General features: G+C 38.5%; 1 protein-coding gene across 1 annotated transcript; it reads right to left on the bottom strand.

The window, feature by feature from the left end:
• Positions 1-408: 408 nt before the first annotated feature.
• LOC307046566 (uncharacterized protein) lies at positions 409-15,098 on the bottom strand. Its single transcript, XM_079692976.1, has 5 exons — positions 5,447-15,098; positions 2,140-4,977; positions 1,965-2,042; positions 1,684-1,789; positions 409-604 (listed from the first exon to the last, which is right to left on the bottom strand). The coding sequence occupies exons 2-5, from the start codon at positions 2,260-2,262 to the stop codon at positions 471-473; spliced, it is 441 nt and encodes a 146-aa protein (XP_079549102.1). The 5' UTR covers positions 2,263-4,977; positions 5,447-15,098; the 3' UTR covers positions 409-470.
• Positions 15,099-23,166: the final 8,068 nt, after the last annotated feature.

The raw sequence follows: 23,166 nt of genomic DNA on the forward strand, positions 1-23,166 counted from the left end.
ACCATGGTATATGTACCATGGTATTTTTGACAGATTGTACCATGGTACAAACCATGGTATGTACCATGGTACATTACTATATGTGCTATGGAACAAATACCATGGTACTATAAAATATACCATGGTACTATCTGTCAAAAAATACTGTGGTACATGTACCGTGGTAAATATACCATGGTACTATGGTACAAGTACTATGGTAACATTTCATATGGCTGTTGGAGGGCTTGATAAATCACTACCCCTGGCACCATAACAATTACCATGGTAAATACATATGTTCTTGTATTTGTGTCACACCTGTACCAAACTGTAGATACTGTAGAATGTACAATGGTAGGCTATATCAAATACAAATAATGGACTGAGGCAAATACAAATAATACATGGACTCAATATGTATTTACATGTATTAACATTTTTAATGTATACTACCGAACATACAATATTGCATGAAAAAACATAATGGCCTAACGTGGCCGAACAAATTGATTTTTTAAAAATGTTTTCCTTTTGAGGATCTTCGCCGAATTGGAGAGTTTCTGGCGTATGTAGCCCTTGATCTCCGCCTCTGTCTTCTCTTTGAAGACAGATTTAACTTCACCTAAAGAGAGAAAGAAATAAAGAAAAGGGGAATTAACAGATGAAGAGACAAATTACAAAAACAGAAAGACAGTCAGGTAGACAGCAGGGATACAAACTCATCATGTATGAAAAAGGTGACAAGGATCCAAGCCCCCCGACCACCCCACCCCACGGAAAATCGGCTTTAAATTTAGGAATAACAGATGATTTTAGCAATCAGAACAACTAAAGCAGCAGTTGTAATAATAACAGAAACGCTAAAGAGTCACATCTAATAGAAATATATAAAAGCATTTATTTTAAATTGTGGAGCAGTCAGTTTATAATTTTGGCAGCACTGTTGAGCATTTTGAAAATGCATTGTCATGCCTCTGTGCAAGGCTTAGTCTTTCTATCTTTATAGCCACATGGTGTAAAGTAACTAAGTTCATAAACTCAACAAATACTATACTTGGGCACAATTTTGAGATACTTGTACTTTATTTAAGTATTTCAATGTTTTGCTACTTTGTTCTTCTACCCCACTACAGTTCAGAGGTACATGCTGTACTTTTACTACATGCATTTAATACCTTTAGTTACTTTACAGATTTGGATGAATGATGTGAAATATAATCAAGTGTTAAATCAGACTTTAGTTCCACCTGGAGTAAATCCACAAGCTACCCTGCAGTATACAAAGTCATTCAAACTAGCTGCACCTTTACCAGCTTTGAGAACACTTTAATAATCAATCATTATAAAACATATCATATATATTATTCTGAAATGGACCAATCTGCACAATGACTACTTTTACAGTCGCTACTTTAACTATATTTTGATGATAATACTTTTCTACTTTTACTTGAGGAACATTTTGAATGCAGGACTTTTACTGTAACAGAGTATTCTGACACTCTGGTACTTCTACTTTTACTCAAGTACAAGATCTGAGTACTTCTACTTTTACTCAAGTACAAGACCTGAGTACTTCTACTTTTACTCAAGAACAAGATCTGAGTACTTCTACTTTTACTACAAGATCTGAGTACTTCTACTTTTACTACAAGATCTGAGTACTTCTACTTTTACTCAAGCACAGTTAAATCAACATACCTTCAATGATGCTCAAAGCATTCCTGAGGGAATAATTCTCCCTCTCCAGTGCAGCAACCCTTTCCTCCAACGTCGTCTGGTAACTATTTTTGTTCACCTCTTGGGCCTATCAAAAAGCACACCATTAAAAAAAAAGAAGGTTAGGTTTAAAAGCCAGTGTGGAAAGTTAGTTCTAAATAAATGTACTTGTGTTTTGAGGATTTAGCAGCCAGGTATGTATTGCACAGTTTAGGTACATTTAGGTCACTGCACTTTGGACTTAGTATAAAACAGATACATACCTTCTGAAGATCCTTATATTTTTGGATAATGTCTGTGGATGACGATGACTCCGGCCTTGGTTTTTTGCTTGGTCTCTCCTGAGAACAGACAACAACATATATAAAAAAAAGAATTTGTGTGTGGTTGTGTGTGTATCTTCATAAACTGGTGGTGTTTCGATTTTGAATAACTCACTTCTGACAGTTCCACGTCGTCGTCCTCCTCCAGAAAAGGCCTCCTTTTCTTTGCCTTCTTGCCTTTTCCTATCGGCCCGGATTGTTCCAAAGGTTCTTTACCTTCAACCAGCCGGTTCCTCATCTTGAGGAGTGCACCTTTGTCATCTATTGGAAGCAACAAAGATATTCAGCCTATTACTTTGTACAATCCATATATATATATATATATATATATATATATATATATATATAGGGTACATCAACATTTGTATGTGAGTCACATTGTCTGCTTACATGACAATATGTTGGTAATGATACTCTGTATAGGAAAATATAACATATGGTGATGCTACACCAATTAGTATACTTATGATACTTAGCTGATAATACCTATGTAGCCAGGTGATTTAAACTATTTATTAGTGGCAGCTGGTGAAACATATTTTAGGTGGGTCTGTGGAAGATGGGGGTGATGGGGGCATATTTTATACCAGGGGTCTGCAACCTTTTTGAAACTGAGAGCTATACCTGAAGGATAATGAACTATGGATGGCTGCTTTTTTGATATCATCTTTCTGAAGAATATAAGTATATTTTTACTAATTACTGTTTCCAATGGGCGACACTTTCTTAGATAAAAAACACTATTTTTTATTTTTAATAATAACTTTAGAACGGATTATAGAGCGCCTTTCATTTAACAGATCTGAGGACGCTGATTGGCTGAAATGTGCTGCCATATCTTTCGGGTAGCAACGGTCAGCGGTTGGCTGCTGCTGCGCTGGGGTGCTTAATTCCCAGACGAGAGAGGGTAATGATTCTAATGAAACATATAACGGTTTAGATTTGATATACTAAACAGTATTGTACTTATTATAAATATAAAACTTTACATAGCACCTCTATTGACCAGCCACCACTGCTATATATTAACAAATAAAACATAGGCCTAACAACTGTTAATAATAATAATGATAAGCTGTACATGTATGATCTATTTAAATATGCAAATGTACCGCCAGTTGATAACACTTTCGCAGTCCAAGCCATCTTTTTCCCATTTTGGGGCCACCAGACAAGATACTCCTTGTCCAATTCAGGATCGTACTCCCCCTCAATTAAATTTAACCGGCCAACTTCGATTGTATGATTGCTAAATTCATAGAGCCCGTACATTTTTATGTTCAAAAGTAGCTCTAAGTAGTGGCAACAAAGTGATTACAATCCGGAGATTGCAGTTGGCACTGCGGTCTGTATCCTAGCAACGCTAGAGAAGCGGGAAGCGCGAGGCGAAAGTTGGGCACGCGCACGTCACCACTCACCAGCTACCCTTCAGCGGCAGAATAATCCGTGCCTGGAAAAAGTTCTTTAATTTTGATTCTCATTCACAAAAAGAGAGAAAACCTGAGAATGTACAAAAGATATTTGTCAGATTTAGGTAGATATTCCCAGGACTACATAACGGTACCGGAGGACCCGTATGGAGGCACAACTGACAGGTAAGGACGGGTTTTCTCTTCATATTGGACGAACGGGATGAACTGCCAATATAAGACGTATTTCATTTGGTGGTTTTTGTCTCACATTACTGTATTCAACGAATTATAGCAGAGTATACTACAACATTTTGAAACGTTTTTTAGATGTACATGTATAGATTCACTTCGTGAATACTGCTATTATTCCTATTTTGATAGCAGTAGGGCAATATGTAAATTACGTTATAAAACATATAAAATCAATATTGACTCTAAAAAAGCTGAGACATATACAGTATAAACCAACCCTAGCTTTTTGCTGAGATGCCAAATTAAAATGCCCACAATTAATGTGTGTATAAATGTCTGTGTAACAGCTGTGTGATTTTATCAATTTACAGACTCTGACTCATCCAGTGATGAAGCTTCAAATGAAGATCGAATGGTGGGTGAGAGTATAATGTATTACAGTGACGATGAGGTTGTGTTAGATGCATTAAATTATATTATCAGGATAGTTATTGTGTAGCCTTTTGCTTTAACTCAGACTGATCACCATTCTGGCGGGACATCAGATGACAAAGGGGAGGATCCACATCATGAAATGGTAGTTTTTTGCATTGACTGATCCACAGACTTAAGAAATTGGACTCACTGGTGGACGTAACTATAACTCAGCTACTTGGTCACTGATTTTTTTTTTATGCATTGCCACTGTGCATTGCCACAAGGTCGTCGTTCGTCCGTCATGTACTGTCTTTGTATCCTGTTTGAATGCTCTTTTTATGATGCCTGTCTCAGGAATAGCCCCTCTTTTTTTATTGAATTAATTTGATTTCAACTTTTCTGTCTCTCAGAGTGACGATGAGGTAGAGATGGCTGCAGACGACGAAGGAACAGATCAACAACATGAAATGGTACAACATAAACATGCAGGGATTGTTTTACTTTTACAAAAAAAAATGTATTCTATTAAAATCCATGACCTTTGCTACATTACAGGTAGCAGTAAGAGACAACACAGTTTTCTATGATGATAAGAATACAGATTTATCCGACACAAAAGAAGTTGGGTTACAAATATTTAACAAAATGTATCAGGAGTTATTTTATAACTTATAGTTAACATTATTTTCACTGTATGCACATATGACTTTCACCCGCAATGCTACCTTCACATTTAAATATATTTTGTTGCTGCATGCTAACACCTGTTCCCTATGGGCATCAATAAAGATCCATCTTATCTTATAGCCTTTTGCTGTCTCTCAGTCTGGAGGGTCGTCAGAGGACGGAGGGGAAGATCCCAACCATGAAATTGTATAATTTGTGCAGGTCCACTTTGTTCCAGAAAGACAAACTGGTGCTGCAAAGTTTTTCTTGTAAAAGTAAAGATCTCCAATGAATTGTGTGTATTGACATGTGAGGACATCATAGCTAAATGTATTGCAATTGAACATGGGGGTAAGCTATACAGATGTAGCGATTCATTTCAGACAGTTTGAAACGCGAGGGCCGTGATTGGTACGTGATCTACCCTCGCTCAAGGGAAAACCTCCAGCTTGACTTGAGACCGCCCCCGTGATAGATAAATGTAATTATAATGAAGCCAGCTGCAATGGATCATTGATCCATCAGGGGGTGCAGTGGGGTTCCACACTGGAGCTCATGTGAAATAAAGTGAGATACAGTATGCTGGATGTACAGCGGAACTTTGTTAAGATCCATATGTCACGGATATCATACTACTGTGCTAAATAAGAGACATGTAATCATTTACAAAACATCACCATGTTGTGTTAGAAATTAAAATCAATGTTTTGATGCTATAATGTAGCTGAAACATACCGTCAGTTTAAACGCTCTTTTATACTGAAAAACCAGAAATTCTTGTGCACAAGCAGTTAAGCTTTTAGTCTGAAAGTCCTTCATCTACGGTTAGCATTTAGCATGTGGCTAATATACGATTTCCTAAAGAGGTGAATTGAGAAGCGAAATGACTTGGAGTGGTGAAAACCGAAGCCTACTGATTTAACACTACAACGATAGATGTCGAGATACTACCATGTTGAATATTAAATGAAAGTACAGTTTATTTGAATTCATTATTGTTTACAGACGAGAGTAGCATGTGACAACATCCGGAATGACCGGAAACCAAACGAGCCGAGAAGTATTGTTTAGAGTATTGATTACAGCGTTTAGAATGTGTTAAATGAAAAGTGATGAAAGGGAATATGAGGAGAAACGGCGTGTTAAGCATATATTGAATGTGAAAAGAACCTATCCTCTGTTTAAATGCAATAACGGACATTGGAGACGAGGTGAGCCGGCTGGCGGGGAGGAGCCAGCAGAGGATATATATAGCAGCGCCGGAGGAGAGATCCGCTGTCTTCTTCTTGCTCAGGAGAACCAGATCACAGCTGTTTTCTGCCGGAACAATATTCTGTCTGTAACACTACCGCGCCTTTTTTAATTAAAGTATCCCATTTGAATCTTTTCAGAGACTCCATTTAGTCTCATTTTAAAGCTTCTCTCCTGGACGCGAGAATAAAGAACACATTTAACAATTGGCGAGCTAGCCAGGATCTCGCAAAACCGGGAGAGACTACAGCAGGCTGCTTCCTGGACCCGCTGGCATCCGTTCAGCACACAGAGAGCTCAAATCAACTAGGTATGGAGAAACCTGTTATATCGAATTCTTCAATAGTTAATGTAGGACAATGTTAGTTCTGTGTGTTTGACGGCGGCCAGCGGATCCTGAAAATAGCTGTGCAATTTAAGTTAAAACAAGCCTAAATTGATAAATATTGGTAGCATACCACGTGGCGTTGCTTTGTTACAGGCAGGGTGAGTTCAATTTCTTTTTTTCTATTTAACCCTGCATGCTATTCGTTTGTCTGTTAGTACATGTCGGCTAGAGGCCAATCACTATATGTGTCTTTTGTGGCGTTTTACGTTTTACGTGAATGGTTTTAGGCCATTAAGCAGTCGGGACTGCTTGAGGCAAAGACACAGCCAAAGTTTGAAGCTAAGGTTATTGGAGTGAGTGTTTTGTGTAACAACAGCGTGAGGCTGTTTTAAAAAAGTCCTATTTCAAGGAAAAGGCCTGAGTAGTTTGAAGCTCTCAGTGGTTACACCATTCTGTTTTTCAAGACATTGCGTTGTGGATTACGGCAGGAAGTGCGACATTCGTGCGTTAGATAGACGATATTCTTCTAATTGTGTTTGCTTAGCGTCCTATTTGTCCCATAAATAGCGTGTTTAAACAGAAGAGATGACCATACAGACTCTTAAAGTCAAAACATTTACGTACATGGGTAGAGGGCTATGACGTAAGGGTATGAGGCCCATTTATCATTGTAAACTAAATGGAAATGTTATTTTAAACTACAGTGTTGTGTGTTGAATTTACTAGACAAAATATCACCTCACCAATTTCAACTCCAGGTGTTTTCTCAAATCCCTTTGTTCTTCAGGTCAAAGGTTGGAAAACCAGTTGCCATTTTGTCTTGACCTCATGTTCACGGTGAGCCACACGGCAGTCACCATTTCATGAAATGCTAATTGAAGTACTCTGTTTGCTTTAACACACTGAGGCTAGGCATTCCATCTTCTAAAGAACATCATACTTCTTGTTAGAGTTAGAACTATTGGAAGTACTTCTTCTTTGCAAATGTGTTTTGGCGGTTATGTGTTGTGTTGTTTAACCATAGTGTAAATTCCTATTTTAAAGATATTTTTGAGGAAACTAAGTTTCTCCTTGTTAAAAACGAGTCAGTTTTGAAACAGCTATTCCCTAGTGGATTAAGCTGGAATTTAAAATAGCGCACTCTGGTGGTAGTACAGAATTATTACCCAAATAGCGGAAACACCATAACATTGTGAATATTCTTCTTTGCAAATGTGTTTTGGCGGTTATGTGTTGTGTTGTTTAACCATAGTGTAAATTCCTATTTTAAAGATATTTTTGAGGAAACTAAGTTTCTCCTTGTTAAAAACGAGTCAGTTTTGAAACAGCTATTCCCTAGTGGATTAAGCTGGAATTTAAAATAGCGCACTCTGGTGGTAGTACAGAATTATTACCCAAATAGTGGAAACACCATAACATTGTGAATTTGAACCAAATTCATATTTCAAAGTCAAAACCATACACGGTACAACTTTATTTTAACATTTCATATTTTAATTTTGCATATTTTTTATATATTAATTAACTTTATTAATATTTTACCTTAAACTTAAAAAAAAAAAAAAATCTATAAAAATAATAAAACTTTGAGCAAAAAAAAAAAAAAAAAAAGTTCGGACGAACAGCAACGAAGGTGCTAGTCAGAAGATTAGTGCTTCATCTTTGATGGGTTAATAAATAATTAGAGAACATGTCACCAAAACAAACTAAGTTGAGACTAGACGCAGGGCCAGGCTCAACTGCAGATATCAAGGAAAGGGTAAAAATCAGATCAGATGCCATAACAGCTCCAAATCTTAGACAAAAAACATGGAACCACATGGAGAAACTGTTGGAACAATGGCAAACAAGAGGACTGTATCCAGCTGATGATCAACCAGCACCAACGAAAGCCCATAGAAAAGCAGTAATTGACCATGAAAATGGAGAATACCTGCGAGAACAACAAGCATGGATCAAAGCCGGACAACCCTCTTGGTATGGACCTGTAAACATTGCTATGAACAGAGCTGAAAAAAGAAAAGCTATGGTTGCAAGTCTGGTATTCCATCTGGAAGATGCCAGCCAAGGATTGACAAACAGCTTACATGTGGAAGAACTCGGCAGAATAATGAAAAAGGGACTCACAGAGACATGGAAGCATTAGTGTCAAAGCTACCTCCACTCACGAAAGGAGGTCAGAAGTGGGTGAATGATCTGAAGAAGAGATACACAGCCCAGGACCACCTGTGCTTGGGAGACATGAGGGCCCTGCTCGGACGGATTGAAAGACGACTTGAAGTGAGAGCAATAGATTCCGAGGCCAATTGCACAAATGACCCAGATGACACTCCATTCGACTACATCAGGTCGAATTATTGGGCTGCTATTCGTCACATCTACCCAACAACACGGAGTTTACATGCCCTCAACAGCCTGAGAAAAGAACCGGGGGAAGACATGTATGCCTTCCTGAAGAGATGTGAAGGAGTGTGGGAGGACTCCACTGGAGAACGACATGACGTTTCACCGTCTGTCGTAATGCTGTGGAAGAACGCGGTCATTAACGCCCTTCCCCAATCAGTGCAGGCAAGCCTGGGAGATGTGGTGGCATTAGACGCTATACCCATTGAAGAATGGAGACAACATCTCATTTACAATGATATGAAATACCAAGCAACCCAGAGATGTCAAAGACGTACAGAATTTCCAAACATGAACCAAATGCCGCAGACAGCCTGGTATCAACCACAACAATGAGGAAGCTTAGAGGACCAGACCATCAGGTGATGCATCTTCAGCACTAGAGTATTTGGAAATCCAGCTACATAGAGCCACATATGTCACCACAGGAGGGAGAGGTTGAATGTTATTTAAAAGATAGTGAGTAGAATATTGAATTTACACAGAGCATCCACAGATTAGAAGTAGCAGAGTAGAACATTTAGTAGACTATTTTTGTAATTATGAGAAGGAAAATACATTACGAGTGATGTTGTTCCCCCACACAGAAAACTATTGTGTCCACACAACTAGTGAGGCCAAGAAGACGGGCTTCCACCCAAAATATGCAAGGGGCGGCGATACACCTGACGTGAAGCTGTCCAGACCTGAAAACAGAAACTCGATTCTGCTGTGGTGAAGTCTGGCTACAAAGGGAGGTGTCCGATAGGGTCGCTTGTCTCAAACCAGTGAAGAAGTCAACAAGAACCCAGCTGAACTAGAGAGTGACTGTTAACGGGAGAACAGTGACGGAGCGACGGAGACTGGCCCAACATTTTCCAGCCAGTACATAGATAGACCCCGTCAGAAGACCGGGGCTGTGTTTAAAGGGGAACTTCATTTATTGTTAGCCAGAAGTGCAGTTTTTAATCAAACAATTATTTGATTTATGGAGTCAGATTACATTTTTCTCATAAACACAATTTTATAATCGGTCTGAAGTATCTGTTTTAAGGCGTGAGCTGCAGATTAAATAACATAACACTGATTGAGAGCTTGGATGAAGAAGTTGTAGGGTTTTTACAACAGTTTCAAGAATCAGTCTTTATTTATTTGTTCTTGAGTAACTTTACTGATTTGTGGTGTTGTGCGTAAGGCAATATCTCATTTGAGTGAGGGGCACCAGCCCTTCATGCAGGTCACTCTCTGAGAGAATAGTTCATATTTTCCCTCCAGTTTGGAGAAATATTATTTTATCATATGTTAGTTCAGCAGTGTCAACCAATCCTCTAATCCTAGAATTATTGAGACGCATTAGCGACACCAGGGGTATTGTTTTTCGCAGCAACGATGATGCATAATGCCATGACAAAAGCCATTATTGAAACAAGTCAACTATTAGAAGTGCTAATTGCTGATTTTTTTTTTTATAGTGAATATGCATTTATACCATCAGAAAACCATAAATCATACGATATTTTTGTACCCCTTGTGGGTACACGGAGAAGTTATGTTTCTTTAATGCAACGTTATGGGTTTTACATGTCCTGTTCAGAATAGGGTAATCATTGCAATATTAATTGAGCATTTTATGCTCAAAGGAGGGAGTGTCATGATTATACAGATATGTTGATTTCAGTGACGTTGTAGTTAATAAATAATAACATGTAGTCAACAAGAGGTATGCCGAAGCTCGGGCCTTCTCCAAGGAGGGAGTGGTCCAGTTTGAGATATTAGACAAATAGAAGTGGATGAATATGTCAGAACTCTGAGTAATATTATGCAAGTTTTGTCTACACAGCAGGCTAGGAAAACTACAGAGACACCAGAAGAGACTCCTGTTCGGCCAGGTGAATGGGTGAGGGTGAAGGTTCATAAAAGACAGTGGGCTCATCCCCGGTGGACGGAAGCGTGAAAGGTTGTAACAAACTTCACACGCGCTCCGGTTTAAAGGTAAAGAAAAAGGAGCAAATTGACACCACCTCACACATTGTCACCCTTCACTGGCAACTTCCAGAACATTATTGGGAGTTAGGACTGATTTGGCAGAGCTGGAACAAAACAATAAATAGAAATAAGATAAAGATAGAAACAGCTCAAAAGACAAATTGTTTATAGATTGTACATTAATGTGAAAACCTATTTTTTGTTTTACATCTGTAAAAAGAGTCCAATTTCTTATGTTATTTTTGTACTCATTATTTAAATTCTGTAACGGACACAACCAGGGATAAAATAGAGATGATGACAAGAACAAAGCCAAACCAATTGTGGGGTCCCCTAGGGATAAGAGTCAGAATAGCATTGTTGATTGTGCTCATTACACTTGGCACCTTTCTGGTTGGAAGGGGAGTACAATATTATGTAAGACATGGATCCATTAGTTCACTCATAGAATGCCCACATCACTAACAAGACTCCAGCTGTGTTTCAGAGACTTTCACTTATCCCCAGAGCCAAAAGATCAGCTGAGCAACAAGAGGAGGAGTTAGAAATACTCGGTCCCAAACAAGAGGCGGTTATAATCAAGATGATTCACCCCCTTATATGCAGTTCTTGTATCAAATGATGAGATGGGTTTAAGTTATTGGGATATGTAAGTGATGGGGATTTACAGATTAGGGGAATCTCTAAATACACTGGATCCATGTTTTAGTCTGTACCAGAAACACCCCCTGTTAAGCTATGAACAACCGATCGGTGACCTGAGCACAATTATTGAAAATGATTGTTAGACACAGGCTACTAACCCACAAGTACAGCTTTGTACGTACAAACTCTATGAACAAGATTCCCCAGCAGATAGTGGCGACATTGCAGATATGTCCAGTCACAAAAGTTACTAAGGTTCTAAATAACAGTGAGATTTAAAGTGATGGAGAAAATATGGAGACGTTCCTTTATAGTGTGTGAAATATGTGGTGCTTGAAACATCTATGTATTTAAATGTATAGAAGAAAATGGTTTCCTGAAAGAGTTAATTGGAATAAACATGTTACAGTGGGTGAAGGCAATGTTTAGGGATATGGTAAAATTATTAGTAGACATGAATTGTGTTTAGATGACATTTAACAACTAAGATGGATAGTAAGATTAGGAAAATAGAGTGGAAAAGGTTGGATTTATTTTACCTCAGTGTGTTAGAATTAACTATAGATAATGCGTCCCGAGATCTCTCTCTCTCTCTCTCTCTCCGCCTGTCAGAACGCTACGACCCCATCGTCCAAGCAGACAAAAGACCTCACCACGGAAGACTCCTCCTCCTCCATAGAACAGACAGAGAACCAGAGCTGAACCAACAACTCCAACGCTGCATCCAGAACTATCTCCACCTGAGGCACCAAGAACCAAAACCAGGTGACATAAAAAGGCACACTCTCATCGGTCCCCCACAGGACATGAAGTTCCAAGCTGAGCCACAAGATTTGGGCACAAGAGCAGAGTGTGGGACATGAGAGCGGAATACGCCCTCCATGCAACAAAGTAGAGAATGTAAAGGAGGAGATGAAAAGCAAAGCAGATGGGACACTGAAGAGAGTTACAGCGGAAGGATCCAAGAGCAGATGGACTGAGGAGAAGGTGGACGGAGGAGAGGAAAGAACGGAGGAGTTGGCATGGTCCGGCAGAATGTGAGGGGGTCGTGGCTTGACAACCAGAGGGGGAGAGAAGGAAAACGGGAGTGAGTTTACACATAAACACACTTATTCACCAACGAGAAATACGTAAAGAAAAAGATTTATCAGCCATGAATGAATCAATTGGTGAATTTATAAAGAAAAAAGAGGAAACTATTAAATAACCCTAAAAACACACTGAGGGTAGAACATATTATTCAATCTTTTCATCATATGAACAAATTATTCTTTAAGAGTTTTTTATTCATGTGTGAATTTGGGTAAGATTTAATTTGTTACAGTATAGACCTACAGTTTAAAGGAATGGTTTTAGTAACCACTCTATAAAAGCAGACAAATCTTTATTTGTATGGAAAATGTTAAAGGTAGAGCTAGTACCAAGCCAAAGGTGGTATTCCAATCTAGAGTATTGATTTCTCCATTGTAGCATGGTTATTACCTCAGGAGGGAAGATTAAGGTGGAAATAACATTTGTTTTTCGTCCAAGATGTAGAGTTTTAAAATGACACTGGGCAAAGAGCGAAAGCAAAGTTTAATTTAAAAAAAAAAACTAATGTAGTTGGGAGTAATACATGGGGGGCCTTGGATCACTCATTGTGATGGTGCATATTTGTTACAACAAACATCGTTTAGGGAGAAGGGGTCGCTCAACCCACCCTGCAGATGTTTTAAATCTTACTTGCAGCTTCAGAGGGAGCGCACGGCACCAGAGTATGAGTTTTAAAAGACAAGCGCCACCAACTCCTAAAGGTCATCCATTCACCAGATGACCTGACTTTTAGAGATGTTATTTAAAGGAGAAACATATCTGCCATAGGTGTAAATTCCTGAATTAAACTACAAACCATTAATGAAATGACTTCTGTTTTTAAAATCCTTGTTAAAGGAGGGAGTAATTATCACATGCTTGGGCACCCAAGGTTCCACACACTGTAAAAGGGGTTAGCATAGTTATTTAAGTAGATCATAATTGAAAATAAATTAGTATAATGAGTTATTGATATTCCACAAGTTTTCACACCATTTCAGGGACTCTATCACTGCATTAGAACAGACCACCCAAAGGTACTGAGTAGGAACTTTTAAGTGATGAAACTCTACAACTGTTGTAACTGACCAAAATCTTCTCCCAGAAATGACTGTCTAGAATGCCGTACCCCAGAGTAGAACGTACCGATTGATCACGACGGCCCCTTCTAGAGAACATATTACTTTCATACCTTAAATGGTATGAAAGGAGGGAGGGTAAATTTCTCAGGAGGAGACGGTTACAAATGCTAGCAGAACAAGACGACCCACCCCGTATACAGATGTGGATGACAATGATGAGTTAGTTTAAATGATACGGATGTTCGGAGATGAGATTGATCAATGAATGTCCAGCCGATGTGATTCTTTAAATGATGAAATCATGTGAAGAAGTGAGCAAAATTAAAATGGAGTGAATCCATTTCAATTTACTTCATACTATTCCAAGATAGTATATTTTTAATATTTTTATTATTCCAATTAATTTTACACTATTCTAAGATAGTCCATTTTATTTGACTTTATTATTTTTATACTATTCTAATATGGTAGATTTCATGTTGTATAAATCATTGCTATTCTAAAATGGTTTGTTTCTTTTCACTTTGTAAAAACAAGTGCCTTAACACTGAGCGTGGTATGAGAACAGTTTCTGTGAAAGGAGGGAGGAAGAAATGTTCTGATACCAAGCCATTGCTGCTATTTTGAAGAATGATATTGAATGTAAACACTAGAAGTTATGCACAAGGGAAAACTTTTATGTTTGAACACAGACAAGAATTTATTTTGTATTTTTGTAAAGTTAAGCCTATTGAACCATTCCATTTAGATTGTATGTTTGTAATATGAGATATGTACTATGCGAAGTTCAGATGAAGAACTCATTGATTTCAGTATTATACACACCTTTTAGGTGTGTAAGGAGGGACTGTTAGAAATTAAAATCAATGTTTTGATGCTATAATGTAGCTGAAACATACCGTCAGTTTAAACGCTCTTTTATACTGAAAAACCAGAAATTCTTGTGCACAAGCAGTTAAGCTTTTAGTCTGAAAGTCCTTCATCTACGGTTAGCATTTAGCATGTGGCTAATATACGATTTGCTAAAGAGGTGAATTGAGAAGCGAAATGACTTGGAGTGGTGAAAACCGAAGCCTACTGATTTAACACTACAACGATAGATGTTGAGATACTACCATGTTGAATATTAAATGAAAGTACAGTTTATTTGAATACATTATTGTTTACAGACGAGAGTAGCATGTGACAACATCCGGAATGACCGGAAACCAAACGAGCCGAGAAGTATTGTTTAGAGTATTGATTACAGCGTTTAGAATGTGTTAAATGAAAAGTGATGAAAGAGAATATGAGGAGAAACGGCGTGTTAAGCATATATTGAATGTGAAAAGAACCTATCCTCTGTTTAAATGCAATAACGGACATTGGAGACGAGGTGAGCCGGCTGGCGGGGAGGAGCCAGCAGAGGATATATATAGCAGCGCCGGAGGAGAGATCCGCTGTCTTCTTCTTGCTCAGGAGAACCAGATCACAGCTGTTTTCTGCCGGAACAATATTCTGTCTGTAACACTACCGCGCCTTTTTTAATTAAAGTATCCCATTTGAATCTTTTCAGAGACTCCATTTAGTCTCATTTTAAAGCTTCTCTCCTGGACGCGAGAATAAAGAACACATTTAACAGTTGTTATTTAACAAAATCATTTTGTTATTTAACAAAATCATTTTGTTATTCGAAAAAAACGAACGGGGGGAAATGCAGCCCGGCTCTCGATTTGTAATCCTAATTTAATCATCATCTTCACCACGATCATTTATGTTTATGTTCGCCGAATTGACATGAAATCACTGACACATATGAATATACTGTATTCAACTTCATTAAAACGTTATTAACGTGCCTAAACTCAGTAATTCACCAAAAATATGTATATTTTAATGGAGCTTCGTCGGTCGATCAGGATCCCAAAGTGTAGCGGAGGGATCCTCATCTGGATGAAGGGTGTTATTTTCCCCATAAGGAACAAGTCGCTGCAAATTATCCCGCTTATTACATGGCCACATTCTCAACAAAGTAACGACATGACTCCCAATATTAATTGAAATGCTTTTATGGATTTAGAAAATGTTTTTATTGATTTAAAAAATAGTTTTCTGTATTGATTTAAATTGACATGCATCCGCTAAGAAAAATGGTCCGTTGTTACAGTTTTTTAAACAGTCTGAATGAAACGGCAGCTCTCAGCTGTGTATTTACACAACAAATGGCCCATCAACCACAGCTCTCTCCCCCCCTCCCCCCCTGATCTTTCTTCTCAAGCAGCTAAATTAACAGTAGGTTACTCTGAGTGACCATAGACTGTATGTGACAAGCTTACAGTTAGTGACGTAACAACACCATAAAAGCTGGTGGGTTGAAAGCAATACGGGAGGTAAAAATAACTAGAATAATTGTGATTTATTTATTGTGGCTTTTATGTTATTAGGTATAAAATGTTATGTAATTCAGGCTTATAGTTCACCCTTCTCTAAAATCCTTCAACAATGACAATATTCATTGTCATTTAATAAATCCTTCCAACACACATTGTAAAAAATAGCCTACTGTAAGTTAAGAAATCATTTCAATATGTACATCTTCTGATGTAACAACAATAACATTATAAATAGTAACATAGCTGAACATGGTATTGCACATTTAGCTTTGAGTGTTACTGACCAGAGATGTTTTTATTACATGAATTAAGGTGACTGAGGCTTTTTAACATACAGGGATGCAAACTCATCAGGTATGAAAAAGGTGACAAGGATCCGAGCCCCCGGCTCCCCCACCCCACGGAATGACAGAGGATTTTAGCAGTCAGAACAACTAAAGCAGCAGTGTTAATAATAACAGAAACGCCAAAGAGTCACATCTAATAGAAATATGTAAAAGCATTTATTTTAAATTGTGTAGCAGTCAGTTTATAATTTTGGCAGCACTGTTGAGCATTTTGAAAATGTATTTTCGTGACTCTGTGCAAGGCTTAAGTCTATTTATCTTTATAGCCACATGGTGTAAAGTAACTAAGTTCATAAACTCAACAAGTACTATACTTGGGCACAATTTTGAGATACTTGTACTTTATTTAAGTATTTCAATGTTTTGCTACTTTGTTCTTCTACTCCACTACAGTTCAGAGGTAAATGGTGTACTTCTACTCCCCTACATGTATTTAATACCTTTAGTTACTTTACAGATGTGGATGAATGATGTGAAATATAATCAAGTGTTAATTCAGACTTTAGTTCCACCTGGAGTAAATCCACAAGCTACCCTGCAGTATACAAAGTCATTCAAACTAGCTGCACCTTTATCAGCTTTGAGAACACTTTCATGATCAATCATTATAAAACATATCATATCTATTATTCTGAAATGGACCAATCTGCACAATGACTAGTTTTACTGTCGCTACTTTCACTATATTTTGATGATAATACTTTTCTACTTTTACTTGAGGAACATTTTGAATGCAGGACTTTTACTGTAACAGAGTATTCCTACACTCTGGGACTATTACTTTTACTCAAGTACAAGATCTGAGTACTTCTACTTTTACTCAAGTACAATACCTGAGTACTTCTACTTTTACTCTAGTACAAGATCTGTGTGCTTCTACTTTTATTCAAGTACAAGACCTGAGTGCTTTTACTTTTACTCAAGTACAAGATTTGAGTACTTCTACTTTTACTCTAGTACAAGATCTGTGTGCTTCTACTTGTACTCAAGTACAAGATCTGAGTACTTCTACTTTTACTCAAGTACAAGACCTGAGTACTTCTACTTTTACTCAAGTACAAGATCTGAGTACTTCTACTTTTACTCAAGTACAATATATATATACTTATACCACCTCTGTTTATAGCCTATGAAAAAAGACTATTAGAAATAGAAGGCTAAAGCTAACGTTAGCAGATAGTGACAATGTATGCAAGCTAGCTAGCTCAACGATTCCTTAAATAATATTGCCACAGAAAAACGTTTCAGTTCACATCACGCTCTGCCGCTCCGACAGGGAGCGCTGCTCTGAACACCTGAACTTTCTAACAGCTGTTCACCAGCGGTCCAGTCTGTGCCACAGTGACTCCGGACGCACAGTTAATATTAAGGAACGCACCCGTAGGTAATGTAGCTGCTGAAGCTAGACCATCATCTCGGAGCAGCAGAGCCTTATTATACATCCATGAGCAGAGCCGACAGGCAGGAAGACTCGAGCACACAGCTCGTACTTCATTATAATATATAAAAAAAGAACACCATGCGTGTCATGATGGCACATAACAGCTCACGGCCGCAGATTACTCCGGGTCCCAGCCCCCCCCATACCCCAAAAATATTTGTATTGCAGATCTACATGAATCACACAAACGACTTATTTTGGATTAAAAACGGCGAATTTCGCCAAAAGGTGACAAGTTTGAATCACTGAACATAGACAGAGCACAACTGAAACATAACATCTGAGATGTAACAACATAATACACTTTTCGGGGATGCTTGGGATGTGAGTGAGGGACACGGCTTAGAACGGGCGTGTCGCCTGGCAGGACAGGAGAGTGTGTGCACCAGTCTGCCTTGATCTATGAATTCATGTCCGTGACACTCACTGCTGCCCACAGCTGTTTTATAAAAGGAAATTCCTTCACTTTATGAAAGTGTTTTAACCACACACACCTCTACACACACATGACGGGTGTTATTTTCCCCATAAGGAACAAGTCGCTGCAAATTATCCCGCTTATTACACGGCCACATTCTCAACAAAGTAACGACATGACTCCCAATATTAATTGAAATACTTTTATGGATTTAGAAAATGTTTTTATTGATTAAAAAAATAGTTGTATGTATTGATTTAAATTGACATGCATCCGCTAAGAAAAATAGTCCGTTGTTACAGTTTTTTAAACAGTCTGAATGAAACGGCAGCTCTCAGCTGTGTATTTACACAACTAATGGCCCATCAACCACAGCTCTCTGCCCCCGTCCCCCCTTGATCTTTGTTCTCCAGCAGCTAAATTAACGGTAGGTTACTCTGAGTGACAAGCTTACAGTTAGACACAACACTGTAATTGCAAGTGACCCTCAGTTAGTTTACTTTTATGTTCAACTGCTAAATTTGTTACTGATAAAAAAGGGCTTCTACTGTACCTAATTACCTTAACACTAGAACCGCCAGAGGTTTTTGTATAGGCCTACCTAAACCCGTCAAATCCCGCTATTAGAATGCAATTTTTAACCACATAGGGTGCTACATAACACACTTTCAGGAAAAGTCACGGACTGGGAGACTTTAATATTTTTATTGAAAAAAAGTTACATTGCACACACACAACACACATCACACAAATTGACCCGATTGGCGGTTCTAGTGTTAAATAAACTCACTAATTAATGAAACCAGTTCAATACGCATTATTCTTATTCTTATCGTTCTTTATGAGCGCAGAAATAGTCTTAAAATCAGATCTGTTTTTTAAATGAAATCTGACGGCAGGCAGTTAACTCTGATCACCAATCAAATGCGCCGCACCTAATCGCTGGCCATTCAGCCACAGACACTGTTCGAAATGGGGGGGAGCTAGGGGGAGCTTGGCTCCCCCGAAGAGGGAGGGAGCTCCCCTGAAGGCCGACTTTGAGATAAATAGGGGGAGCCCAAAACAATCGTGCATATTTGTGTCACACAGATTAGAAATGTTGAGTTTCTGTAAATAACAGTTCTTGAAATAAATAGTAGTTATTGTTCATTACAGTTTCTGAATATTTGTTTTATATTTGTGAATATGTCTGGGTGTTACCATCTGTACGTGGCGGCGCTGCATTCTTACTTACGTTGCTATGGTTATGGCGGTGATGCCGGCGCGGTATTTGAAATGTTCATATTGATATTTTTTTAACTCTGGCTGTGTAATAAAAAAATATGGCAAAACGAAAACAGCCAAGCGTCACAGCTTTTGGATTCACAAGCAAAGAAGCGAAGGAGTCTAAAAATCACAACGTGAACGGAAAACAACTTTTAGTTGGCCGGCTGTAAGCGGCGTTAGGGTCGAGCTTGACAGCTCCACACCGAGGGAGAGTCCTGCCGATGGGGAGCCTGAAGAGGCTTCAACAACGGCCACATCCGCCGGCATAGTGACACCGTCTGTATTAGTAGAAGAGTGTTTTTATAGCAATTGATCGCATCCGCGCTGCTGCGCCAGTCAACAGAGCGTGCGTGTGACATATTTAGTTGCAGGATTTGCTCTGAAAAATAGGGCTCCCCGAAAGCAAATGGGTAATTCGAAAACTGACAGAGCTCCCTCTATACAAAGCAAACTGTAGACGGTGTGAAAGCACCTATTGTTTTAAATAATGGTCGGAATGTGACCTGTGAGCCTTCTGAATTACCGTGGGACAGCACATTCTAAACTAAAATGTTCAATCAATAAAGTAACATCTTATCTTATCTTAATAATATCTTCATATTAATAATAATAATAAATCATACAGTATGTGTCCGAAAGGGAGCAGGAGGAAGCAAACACAAAAATATACTGCATATTAAAGCAAACGATTGTAAAGGCTAAAGTATGAGCATAACAAATAAAGAAGTGTAATGTAAACATTTACATTATGATTATTTAATATATAAAGACTATATATTATTGAATTACAAGATTAGATATACTTTAGTTGATCTAAAATATTGATGTGTTCAAATGCTCTTCAAAACACAACTGAAAGTCCATGAAACTTGTCTTTCTGTATTTGTGAATGAAGCGCCATCTCCTGGTTAAAACCTGAAATTGAAAATCTGGCAACGCCCTCTTGGAAAATAGTGGGAGGGCTTAACATTCCTCTATAGAGAGGCGAAGTCCCGCCCATCTACTTCCGACCCATGGGACCCCGGAAGCGGAAAATTATACATTGACGTCAATGGAGAGAGAAAAGTCATCTTTCGATCCCGTTTGAATTGTGCCACGAATGACACATATGATGTTTGTCAAATTAAAATAACATTTTGCAAGTCAAAAAAATAAAAATGTGTCGTAAAACTGTGAAGTTACAATTTTTTTTGTGTGAAACCGCTCAGTGAACTACAGGTCTCTGGTCTCGCACAATACGCGTCACCATCACAAAGATGGCTGTCACGTTAGTAAATTTCACCTGTTTCTTTCAGAATGAGGCGAAAAAGTATAAAACGAGGTGAAAATCACTACAAGTCTGGGCATGTTGAGAGCTGTACATACACGAAAGGGAGCGGTTCTGTAAGAGCCAGCATGCGGGACCGGCTTTACAAGGTTTCAGTGAGTAATATGAGTGCAATGTTTAAGGATAATGTCAGCTAGCTAACAAGGTACACTAACGTGTTTTGTTTTAGCAACTAGTTTTCTCCTTAAGAACTTTGTGGTGTCTGTGTATGCTGTGGATAACATTAGTGTTCACAAGAACAAGATACACTCCCGTGTTTTGTTTTAGTTGCTCTTCAGATTGAAGCGGCCAGTTATATATCGACTATATGTGTGATCTCCTTTTTACATCTCGTTGTGTCATTTGAGTTTATTTGCTGTGTGTAGATTCAAGGATTTTGGTTATCTTGTCCAGGGATGCAAACTTGTCACCTTTCGGCGAAATTCTCCGTTTTGAATCCAAAATAGGTCGTTTTTGTGATTCCTGTAGATCTGCAATAAAAATATTTTTGGGGTATGGGAGGGGGTCTGGGACCCGGATTAATGTGCGGCCGCGAGCTTTTTTTTATATATTATAATGAAGCGCGAGCTGTGTGCTCGAGTCTTCCTGCCTGTCGGCTCTGCTCATGATGTATAATAAGCCTCTGCTGCTCGGCGATGATGGTCTAGCTTCAGCAGCTACATTACCTACGGTGCGTTCGTTAATATTAACTGTGCGTCCGGAGTCACTGTGGCACAGACTGGACCGCTGGTGAACAGCTGTTAGAACGGGCCGTTCAGGTGTTCACAGTAGAGCTCCCTGTCGGAGCGGCAGAGCATGATGTGCACTGAAAAGTTTTTTTTTCCCGTCGCAATATTACAGTAGGGCCTGGCTCATTTCGTGGCATCTGCAGGCAGTGGCAAGTACTTCCGGCATCTGCCACAGAGGCCGCTACTCCGTGGTATCTGTGGCAAGTATATGCCACAGATGTGGTATCTGTGGCAAGTATATGCCACAACTTGCCGTGGCAACTATATGCCACAACCATGCCACAACTTGCCGTGGCAAGTATATGCCACAACTTGCCGTGGCAAGTAAATGCCACAAGTTAAGAGAAGGTTTATGGTAGCTGCCACGCGATCTAACATTGTTGACCAGAGGTGGGAAATAGGCTAACTTGTATACTCAAGTAGCCTACTGTACTTGTGATTTAGAAATAGCCTACTTGTGCTATAAGGATAAGGACAACCAAGCGCAAAGCCTACAAGCACTGAAAAGCTGGCAAGGGGAGACGGATGAGCATGACTCAGCGTTCTGTCAAGAACTCGAACAATATAAATTGTTCGCCAGTTTCAAAACGCAATAAAAGGGTGGATAAAAAAGCATGCATTGTGTCTCGATTTTTAATATACTGTCATGATTGTCTTAACGGAATAACATGGTTTGTTTAGATTCACTGATATCAATATCTAATAAGAATAATCTTAAGCATTTAAATAAAAATGTTCAACCAGAATTAAAATATTAAATAACAAAACAGATACAATGACATTAATCTGTTTATTAACAACGAAAATAATACAAATTAAGTACATATGCCTGGATTTAAAATAACACATTTATACATGTGTACAATCAAATATAACTGTCCTTTGCCTCATTTATAAAATATAAATCTTAGCATCTCACTAGCAGTGGCAAATGCAATCAGTTACAGCTGCCCTAAGTCTGTAGCCAAGTCTAATAACACCATTGTACACGTTGCTGTGTCAATACAGATATTTATTTTTTAATTATTTGTCTTTACTAGTAACAATACACCTGGTTATCGTCAGTGCTTGAATTGGAATAAAAAAGGTGCCAGTACTCTAAATCAGCAACAAGTATTTGGCACAAAGTCATAGTATATCCTATAATGCTGGTGGGTTTGTCTCTTTACTGTATATTTTAGAAAGGCTCACTGTACTTAAACAAAATGACTCAGGGTGCATCTGAGATTAGAGGGGGTGCAGTGGTAAAGTGCTAATATTGAAGTTAGATGCATCAATCTGGTGCAATTTGAGAGCAAAATGAAGAGATATATGGATACCTCTCAACATCCATAAGGAAACAACTGTAAACAGATTTACTTTTTCTTTATGGATATAAAAGAAAGTAACGCTTGACTCCTACTGGCTGGTTAAATGACTCCTCGTCCCTGAGGCCACAACCAGTTTTTTGTGCCATTTTGCTGGATTTATTTGCCAATAGTGTCGCTGCACAAAGTGATAGCCCTCTAGTTTAAATCTACTACCCAAAAAGAAACATATGGAGATGGGTTACTATTTAAAAAAAATTGCAAATCTATTTGGGAACAGTGGGGCCGGGCCTCAAATCCTATAGGGGGTCCGGGGGCATGCTCCCCCGGTAAGATTTTTTTTAAAATGTTGGACTTAAATGCATCAATCTGGTGCATTTTGAGGGGGAAATAAAGAGACTACACCCATATGAAACAAAAATGTATACATTCAAATAATCATAAAATCATAAGTAAATGGCCATAACCAATAACATACAATATCCAATATGAAAAAACATTGAA

The sequence above is a fragment of the Notothenia rossii genome (genome assembly GCF_949606895.1).
Source record: "Notothenia rossii genome assembly, chromosome: 7".
Taxonomy (NCBI): domain Eukaryota; kingdom Metazoa; phylum Chordata; class Actinopteri; order Perciformes; family Nototheniidae; genus Notothenia; species Notothenia rossii.

Excerpts from the sequence above, each read along its gene's own strand:
- LOC307046566 (XM_079692976.1), bottom strand. The coding sequence starts at position 2,262 with ATGAGGAACCGGCTGGTTGAAGGTAAAGAACCTTTGGAACAATCCGGG. Across the intron at positions 1,790-1,964 it reads AATATAAGGATCTTCAGAAG|GCCCAAGAGGTGAACAAAAA; the intron begins GTATGTATCTGT and ends GCTTTTTGATAG. Across the intron at positions 605-1,683 it reads TGCTTTGAGCATCATTGAAG|GTGAAGTTAAATCTGTCTTC; the intron begins GTATGTTGATTT and ends TTCTCTCTTTAG.